Source organism: Apus apus, chromosome 1 (genome assembly GCF_020740795.1).
Source record: "Apus apus isolate bApuApu2 chromosome 1, bApuApu2.pri.cur, whole genome shotgun sequence".
NCBI classification, from domain to species: domain Eukaryota; kingdom Metazoa; phylum Chordata; class Aves; order Apodiformes; family Apodidae; genus Apus; species Apus apus.
The window spans coordinates 194,470,503-194,480,311 of NC_067282.1; the positions used below are offsets into that span (position 1 = coordinate 194,470,503).

Sequence of the window (9,809 nt, forward strand, 5' to 3'; positions counted from 1 at the left end):
GAATGAGTCAACTGTGGGTATTTTAGAGGACCAGCTTTAGCCCAGCATGAGATTTCAACATATTTTGAGAAACTGAGACAGACACGTTCCGTGCTGGAGAATCTCCTTAGTATGGTCTTTCTTGAGTGTGACAGTACATGTGATTTCTCAAACCATTACTATTTTACCTCAATAATCTCTGATTTATTTTTTTTTTTCAGGGACTTTCTCTCTCACATTTTACTTTCTCCATTTTATTCCTTGTCTTACTTTCCTTCGTTGTGAGTTCATGCAAGGCATCCAAGAGAAGCACGTGAAGCTGATAAGCAGAGTGAAACAGCATTATTCATATATTACTAATCTTAACATATATATGAATGCGAAGACACCTGGAAGTGCTGTGTTGACAGCAATATACCTCTTGATTAAGCTGTCTGACTGAGAGTTCAGAAATTATTCGTTTGTGTTCATTTACACAGTGCAGAAATGGTAAATACATGGCACATAAACAACAGCTTTCCGTCAACTAAGCTTCTAGAGAAAAGTGCAAATTATGGACAGAAGGTTTAAATAAATTAGACTTTTTAGGCTAGCATCAGAAGAACATTTAAACAGTAAGAAAAATGCTGGGTTTAGAGATTATCAATTACCGATGAGAATTTCTGGCCAGTTTAGGAATGCTAGGCCAAGTTCCTTTTTGTTTAAGCCCTTCGTTCTCTTACTTTTCTCTTGCTTCTGTCTGCTCTTCCACTTGCCACTGTGGTAGCTTCAGCCTACAATGAGGATGGCCAGCAAGACTATTACACCTTCTTACTGGGGAGATTTCCATGATGTTGAAAGAAAGCTAGGCATCACAGCCCTCGAGATTTTAGAAAATTCAGTTAAGGCCAGCATTGCAATGACATTTAGCAACAAAAAAACAAAGACAGGCACTTTGCTAGTGAAAATAATACCTTTCAAACTATGCTCTGTAGAGTGCACCTGCTTGGGTAGTCACCTGACCAAACTTATTCCAAAGTTTATGACCATTTAATTTCCTACTCCCGAATACTGTGCCATACTGCACATTGTTTGGCCATCACAGTGAACAAGTTTATTGTAACTGTCATATAAATATGCATCAAAACTTGTAAGAAAAACATTCTAGATCAGTAGCTTAGCCCATAAATATAATTATATATTATTGTGTAGCAATACTACACAAATTATCACACACTCTCAACCTACAGATAAAAAGTCCAAGTTAGAAGTTTCAAAAATATATACAGATATATATGTATACTCCTATATTTATGAACATATATTACATGTATGGAAGAAAAAAAAAATTACTTCCAGAATGTTAACACAGACAAGCAATAGCACTATGTTCCTTGACCCTTGCCTTGATGCTCTCCAGCAAAAAAGGTCTTCCTTTTTTTTAATTTGTTTATATGGCTGTGAGTAAGAGAAGAACAAGAAACATCTGCTTCTACAACTACTGCAGTACTTTCCTCTTCATCACCCTTTCTAAATCACAGTTATGACCTCCTCCTCACATAAATCCATTCTAAAGGAGCACTTTTTCCAAGAATACACCACATCTTGTATACAAAAGATGCCGATGAATAATTTATCAATTCTTTCATGTTATGAAAGGAGCTCCTCATCTATAAGGAGCAAGGAGAAGATCATGAACACTGAAAGCAAAACACCCAGAATCCATAAGTTCCATGAAATGCTGAATTAATGCAGGTGAGGTCATAGGATGCATAAAATAAGTCAGAAGCAATTTTACCCCCTCATACCAGTATTCTCCTTTGATGTCAACAGTATCAACAGATGACAGGTGTTACTGTGAGATGAACTTTACCACAGGTGACTCAACAATGATAAGCAGAGCACTCTCAATTATTTAATTTCTTCAAGGAAATGACACACTAACAAAGTCATGGTCACATCCTTTAATGGCACGTTAGTAATTCTCAGAGCAGGAAAAGACTGATGGATATAATTCTTCTGGCAGTGAACACACACAGTTCCTGACATGAAACACCACAATCTCTCTGGAGGAGCAGAAGAATAAATCACAAGCTACATGATTCAGAAGTCAGCTTCAATGGTCTTTAAATTAAGATGGACATGAATAAGAATGACATAAAGTAATGGTAAAGATAACTCGGTATTTAATTTCTAGAGTTAGTAAAACCCTAAGGAGCACAAATCAGAAAAGGAGTAGGTCTGAAGTACAGTTTATTTTCAAAGGATATCTTTGCATTGTATACCAGAAGCGCAACCATGCAGGTTTTCATAGTTTTTTGGGGCTTAATTTTTGCAAGACCCTTATTATTTATGTTTTTTATTCAGGGAAATCACACACCTTTCTATTTTAAAATACTGTTCTTTATATTAGTGAAGAAAATTGTATCCAACATTCACAAGACAGTATATATTAATATTCAGGAAGAAAAAACACAAAACTACAGTCTGTATGCACAGAATTTTAATAAATGTAGAAGAAAAATACTGATGAACTTAAAGAATGAACGAAATTTCTTAAAAATGTAACTATACATAGGCATGTGTGTATGAAAAAGTTTGTAGGAAAATAGTAACTAGTCAACCTGATATTTGCATGTGCAGGGCAAAACTTTGGAAAACCAAAACTTGTCACAGGCTTTCAAAGAAAAAAAAAGATAACTACAAGCCAGGTTTTAATTGCAAAACTAATGAATGAACTCATTAAGAAAACAAAACAAAACACACACAGAAAAAAACCCAAACACAAAACAAAACCAAAAGAAAAACAAAAAACAACCAGAACGGCTATAAGGCTACTAAATCTCTGAGCCACAAACCACTGGTGCTGAAACAGAACTGTCCTGTCCATTTACTCTTTGCTGGAAAACTGCTCTTTTGCCACTACCAGGAACAGGACATGGGGAACGTGGACCTACAGCCTGCCCAAACACGGCCACTCTGGTATCCATCCTATTGATAGTCTAAATCTTCTGACTGGGAAAGCACTTGCAAATATGCCCATTTATAGTCAGTAAAACATTTTAATGTATAATTAATTACTCCTAAGTAAATTATTAGACTGAGAAAGTAAAACTGGTTTTAAGCCCTTGCTTACATGATGTGCATTAAAGACCTTTTTGCATAAGGAGCTAAAGCATTATGGGTTGAAGCTTAATGTCTGACAACTTGGAGTCAAATCAGAGACATTAGAAGGTATCAGTATAAAGAACTGATATGAAGTATTTATATATATATTAAGTAAATGTTATTCAATTCAACTACTAGTTTAATGCAGTCAAACAAATACTTCTAAAACTAAATTAAATTGCTCAGGTATTCAGATCAACCTGTTACTTTGTACGTCCAAACCATTTTCCTTGAAAAGGAGATGTGTCAGGCAGCAGATCCAGGACAAAATATGCTGCAATGCCCCTGAGTCCTGAAATCCATGTTTTCAGACAGTTCTTTGGGATTCTGCTGAGTGCATCTGTGGAAGCTTATAACTCTATGCAAAGAATGAAGGTCCTGCTTTATGCAGTTCAACTGAGTGGTCAAGACAGTTGCCCTACATAAACCAGGATCTTTAGTTGAAGGTCCTACAACCCTTCCAACTAAAACCAAAGCTGTATTGGAGACTGTGCACATCACGGACCTGTGTCGCCTACTGATGGGAATTACTGGAAAAAGATACTGTGGATCTGAGAAAGCAGGAACAGAGAGAGTGGAACTGGAGACAACACTGCTCCCCACATGACTCTTCCCCATGTGATTACTTATCCAAATAAGGATGCCTTTCCTTAACACATTGCTACTTTTACAACTACGCATCTGTGCATCTGTGGGAAGAAGATAGTACTTAATCTAAGCTCTTTTGCATTTAAAATCATGTTTGAAATTCAGAAGTATTTCTTTCAGAAACAGTAAGGCTCTTCTCTTCACCTGAGAGCAGAATACGTTAACATTTGCAAATATGTTATACCTGACTAATATGACTGCTGTCCAAAATCCTCCCACTGAAAGGGTATATATTTTAAAAAGCATAGGACTTTACAGAGGAAATCCTGCCTTCAGCATTTGATGTCAAGGACAGCTTTGCAACCGACTTAATCTGGGCCAGGATTTCACCCCATGTATTTTAAGAAAATCTCTGTGATCCTGCCAACAGTAGCACAATAAGTGGTTCACAAAAAAAAATATCAAAAAAACCCAAACAGGAAACAGTCTTCAAGGAATACTTATTTGAAAAGTTTTTAAATTAGGATTAAAAAAAATAGGTACAATAATGGTTCTTAAAATCTTTTCTCCCCATGCAAAACCAAGCAATAATTTCCTGCATTAAAACCTTATTTATTTGGTGTCAGAAGAGTTCTGATCATGTAGTGGAAGTGCTAATTAGTTCCTCATGATGTTTACTTCTCCTGATGATATACAGCAACTCCTACATTATATGATTGTTATTTCTAAGTTAGTATTTTTAGCTCAAGATGTTCAGCTCACGTAAGACAGCAATATTCCATCAGACTTGTTCTAAAGGTATTTTACCTCATAATGTGATAAAAGATTAAGCATTTCATTATTTTGAAGAGGAGGGTGTTCAATCAAACACAACATAATGAAAAATCATGAAAGCAACTTTATTTTCCATCCTTCAAAACAGATAAGTTAATTCCTGTAAACTGAATTAGCCATTGCCTGATTTCATCTACATGAGAATTTTCACTGCTGAATTATCAAAACTTTCAAACAAGACAAATACCCACAGTCTCTTAAGAATCACATTATAAATAGTCGTGTCCTACCTCCACATTTCTCTCTCTGACTTCATTCCTAGGCAGCACTGAAGAAGCAGCTATAGTCACATGGTGCATTCAAGGTCATGCTATTCTAATTTACAAAGATATCATTGATAAATTATGCGGAAACAATGATAATGGAGTCATTAACCTTGCTCCAGCACATTGAAGGTGTTTTATAATTAAAAGAAGAACAAAAGTTACCAAAACATATAAAGATTTTATTACCCAGCTTTTTCTCTCCTACACACTGCTGCAGAGCACTGTTGGGGAATAGTAATCTGTTACTGTAAAGTAGCTGCAAGCTGTCTGTGCTTTGTAATCAAGGAGTGCAGAGATTAGACTGAATTACAGTGAAGGAGGAGTCAGGTACTAACTACACAAACCACTGACCTTTTTTTAAAAAATAGAAAGTTGGGTCCAGACAGCCTTTCCTTTTGGCAAAGTAAAGGATGCTGGAGCACAAGAAAGAACATTCCAGTCCAAGAATCTATGCAGAACTGTCATTTCCAAACATGCAGTCATCTGGCCAGAGCTTTGAGGACTCTCATCAGAAGTATAGTGTGTTAACATAGTGAAGTAAAACTCCTCAGAGATATATACAAACTAGGTAGAATCTAGAATTCATCCTACATGTCTCATTCAAGAAACTTGCAGTAATCCACAGACTAAAAGTCTGACTGATGTCCCTAATTCATGTATGACAGATATCTTTATTAAGGGTGCACACATTAATGAATCACTAGTGATTGCTTTGACTTAAAGAGAAATATTAGAAAAACAGTGAAGAGGTGGGATACTGTTTCATGTAGCAAATTAACGTAACTTTAAACTGGCATTACTGTGAAGTATCTGTAGGACTTCTGCAAAGAAAAAAGTAAGAATTTAAACAAAAGACAATATACCCTCATCTTCTTGACACTTCCACTAGTGCTTCTTTTTGAATCCCATTGCAGTAAGGCCACTCCCACTAAAATTATTGATAAAAAGAGGAAACTACAGAACAGGTTTCCTGGAGTTCAGGTGCCCAGAGATGACACTCCACTGCAAGAGAGAATCCCTTATACTCCTTTCTAATATTCCCTTATCACATACATGTTTGTATTTCGCTGAATTGTTCAACTATCAAGACACGATCTACAACATATTGCACAACTTACCCAAAAGGATGAATACAAAAATCCCAAATCAAATCTTTATTTAGAGGTTGGACCTTATGCAGATAACTGAATATACAATAAAGTATATTGTGACGGCCTGAGTGAAAGTAAAATTCTTGCTACTGATTTTGCCATGTTTGGATAAACTTCTAATTGGCATACCTTCCAGGCATTCAAAAGTATCACAAATGCCAATTTAAACAATAAAACACCAATTACAGTGAGGACGTTAAATTACTAAATCATACTAAATGTCAGGGGAACTCTCCTGTATGTTCTCTGAGCAAAGGCTGATGGCTGTAGTTAGAGAGCACAAGCGTCTCCCATGCACAGCATAAAAAATCTTCCCACTGCAGAAACCCCGAAGTTTTCAATGGCTGAAGTTGCTGCCCAGCTGAAACGTGAACAGCCACTGCACCATCCATGTCCAAGGGGTACCTACAGATTTGGTTCCCAGAGCAGCTCACAGCTCCTGTGTTTCAGAAATGCTGCTGGGGTAGCAGAAACCTCCTTACAAGCGCTCAGCTGCAGCTAGCCCAACTCAGCATAGTTTAAAGAGGAGAGAAACAAACATGTAAACAGCATCTGTGGCGTTTCTTCTCTACTGACTTTCCTGGAAATGCATTAACCTATTACAGTACATCCAAAATAAGTCAGAGAAACGGAGGAGAGGCAAAAGTAAACCCGAAACTTTCTTCCTGCCGCTCTCTCCCACTTTTTCTGAGCTCCCCGCTCCCTAGGATTAGGCGATCGTTTTCACCAGGGATCAAATGAATGACTTTTCCGCTAATGACACTTAAGAGATGCTAAAGCCGCCCTTAATGCCGCCCGGGACCCGGCGCGCAGCGGCAAACCCCTGCCCACCAGCCAGGGCGCCGGGAGCGCAGCAGAGCCAAGGGCAAGCCCCGCTCCGCAGCCGCGCCCGGCCGCTCCTCCGGCCCCACAAGCGGCAGCCGGAGGGGCGTCCAGTGACGGCGGGGGACGGAGAGGGGCTGCGGGGGGCCAGGGGCTGCCCGGCAGCACTGCCCTCCCCGCCCCGTCCCCGTCCCCTCCCGCGGCATGGCGAAGCGCTGTCACTGACGCACATTTAATTCGCCCGGCTGCGGGCACCGCGCAGCGCCGCTCGCATCCTTTCCCCCCTGCACCCCCCCCCCAACTGGCGGGGAGGGGGCGGCTCCGGCGAGAAGGGGGAAAGTCAAACTGCAGCAACAAAGTTGCTCCCCCTACGTTCCCCCCAGACCTGCCCCGGCCCCGCCGCAGAAGTGGAAGAGCGGGGCCAGTCCCCGTCTTACCTTGCTTGACGCACTTGAGCCGGATGGGGTCCTTGCAGTGCTTGATCACGGCCAGCACATCCCTGATGGTGAGCCCGGCCACGGGGGTCTCGTTCACCTCCAGCAGCAGCTCCTCCGGCACTAACTTGCTGCCGCCCTCATAGGCCACCTTGCCGGGCTTCACCTCCCCCAGGTAGGGGAACTGGCCATTCTCGGCGCCCCCCTTCAGCTCAAAGCCCAGCTGCCCCTCCGGGTTCCTCACGATCACGATCTCGTGGACTCGGCTCGTCCAGTGGCTTTTCTTCTTCAAGCCCTTGGACATTGCCGTAGGGATGCTCTGCCCGACTCCCTCCCTGTATTCCGTGCTTCTTCCCTCCCTCCCCTCTCTTCCCCCCCCCGTCCCCGGGGCAGCCGGGCTCCTCCGGGGCAGGCTCGGGGCGGGCGGGGAGCGGCGGCCGCTGCTGCCGGCCGGCGGGAGGGAGGGCGGGCGCGGCGGCCCCGCAGGGCTCGGGAGCTGGGTCGGGGAGTGCCTCTCTGCCCTCTGCGCCCGGCTTTAGCTGATATCCATGGCAGCCGCGGCGGCCGGGACCCTGCCTGTGCGTGGATGTACTAGTTGTAGAGAAACTGGCAGCGGGGAGGGAGGGAGGGAGGAGGGAGGGGACGGCAGCGGCGGGGGGAGGAGGAGGAGGAGGAGGGGTGTCGGTCTCGGTGCCGGAGCGAGGCGGGCGCTGCCTCGCCGCTCCCGCCTCGCCTGACCCGGTAGTGAAGGCCGAGAGAGAGGCTGCCTGGCACGGCCGGCAGAAGGCGGAGAGGGGGCCGGGCGGGGGGGCTGGCAGCCGGCGGGCAGGCGGGGGGAGCCGGCGGCGATAGCGGCGATAGCGGCGAGCCCGGGCCCTCCGGTCCCCGCCGGGAGGGGGCGCCCGGGGGGCAAAATGGCGGGCGCAGCCCCGGCCGCCTCAGGCACGTCCCTCCCTGTCAGCCGCTCCGCTGGATCCCGCCCGGCCGTCCGGCAGCCGCCCGGAGCCCGCTGGGCTTTGGGAATCTGCCCCCGGCAGAGGCGAAGCGGGATGCTGTGGTGCAGTATGTCTGCTTGTGGCAGGGAAGGACCCGGCCACAGAGAGGCTCGGAGTTGTGAGCAGACATGGGAACGACGGGCGGTTACTTCGAGGATCTTGATGCTACAAACGTTTGCAGAGTGGTTTACCTCCCTTCAGAGGTCTCTCATTTTTGTTTTACTGAGTTATACTCTGGCATAATTTTCAGTACTGGTTACTGTGGCCACAGGAGCTGATGGCTCAGATGGGTCTTACACCTGAAGAGGGTATAACAGAGAGAGCGGTGGCAGTTTTTTCCTATCAAATCTACTTATCATCACGCACCAGATGGTCACCACCCTCATTCACACTGCCATCTGCTCCTTGGCCCTACACCCCAAATTACCTTAGTGGCCAAAGACCAACATTTCCAGCCTCCAGAACTTTGCTCAAACACTGGGATGCCTTTTGTTCAGCAGGTGATACCATAACCTGCTCCTCCGCTGGGCTCTCCCTTTAATTAGCTCTGTCATATGCCTAACATGTGCATGAGCAGTGGAGTGTAGCAGTTGGCATGTCTTTCTGAGAAGCTTGCCTTGCCTAAAAAATTAGTTTCCATCTGAAGGGGAGTTTGACAAAATACAGGCAGAGCAACCTCTTGACTTTAAGCAGCATAGTTTTCATGTTTGCAGGACACAGGAGTGCAGGATGTGTGAAGACTGGGTACTGAATGGGGGAAGGCAGGAGAAATGTAGCATGTGTTACAGGCTGGTCAGATATTTTTAAAATTCCAATTAAAGTGACTGCAATGAAATTTTTCTCAAATTGTATTGCTGTTTTCCCTCTAGGTTCCTATGGAAACAGGCCTTTATGTGATCATGCTTGGCTGTGTCTCCTTCACTTCTCCAATAACTTTTGAAGCTGTTGGGCAGTTTCACCCAAATCTATATCAAATATAATTAAGTTATTTCATGAAAATAGGCAGCTGGGTAGGGCTGAGAGATCCTGTAAATGTCCCAAAGGCTGTAACATGAACTCGCCCCTTATTAAACAGTGATTCACATGGTTGAGAGACCATATAAATGTCTTGGTAATGAGAAAAGTTTCAATTACAGCTCATTATCAGCCTCAGCATAAGTCTGTGGGAAGCTAGGGTTCTTCAGTTCATGTTCTCCCAGAATTACTTAACATCCCCATGCAGAGTTGGAATAGGCACATACAGAGGGCAAGAAAGCAATGAGAAATGACTAAAATCTGTATCCTGCAAGTAATTTCACCTGCTTTGCTGTGCAGACCTGGCCAGTGAAAAAAAAACAAAACAAAACAACAAAACAAACAAACAAACAAAAAACCCAAAATAAAACAAAAACACCACCACACAAAACAAACAAAAAAACCCAAACCAAACCAAAAAAAAAAACCCAAGACCCCACAAAACTGGAAATAAAGATCCATAAGCAAGTGCAGCTGAAGATGGGAGGAGAACTGGAAGGTACTGAAAAGGGTTTTCACTGGTGGGACAAGGATTATAGAAATGGTCTTCTTTTCCAAAAAAATACTAGGAATGTCTTG

General features: G+C 43.4%; 1 protein-coding gene across 11 annotated transcripts in view; it reads right to left on the bottom strand.

The window, feature by feature from the left end:
* The window catches only part of MAGI2 (membrane associated guanylate kinase, WW and PDZ domain containing 2), a 735,815-nt gene extending 728,219 nt beyond the window's left edge, over positions 1-7,596 (bottom strand). For 7 of the 11 annotated variants that reach the window (XM_051637680.1, XM_051637697.1, XM_051637673.1 and 4 more), the window contains exon 1: positions 7,225-7,587. In XM_051637680.1, the coding sequence (XP_051493640.1) occupies positions 7,225-7,525 (301 nt within the window). In that variant the 5' untranslated portion in view covers positions 7,526-7,587. Of the gene's footprint in view, positions 1-7,224 lie in introns of all 11 variants that reach the window. The other 4 variants (XM_051637734.1, XM_051637707.1, XM_051637725.1 and 1 more) reach the window with 4 other exon arrangements.
* Positions 7,597-9,809: the final 2,213 nt, after the last annotated feature.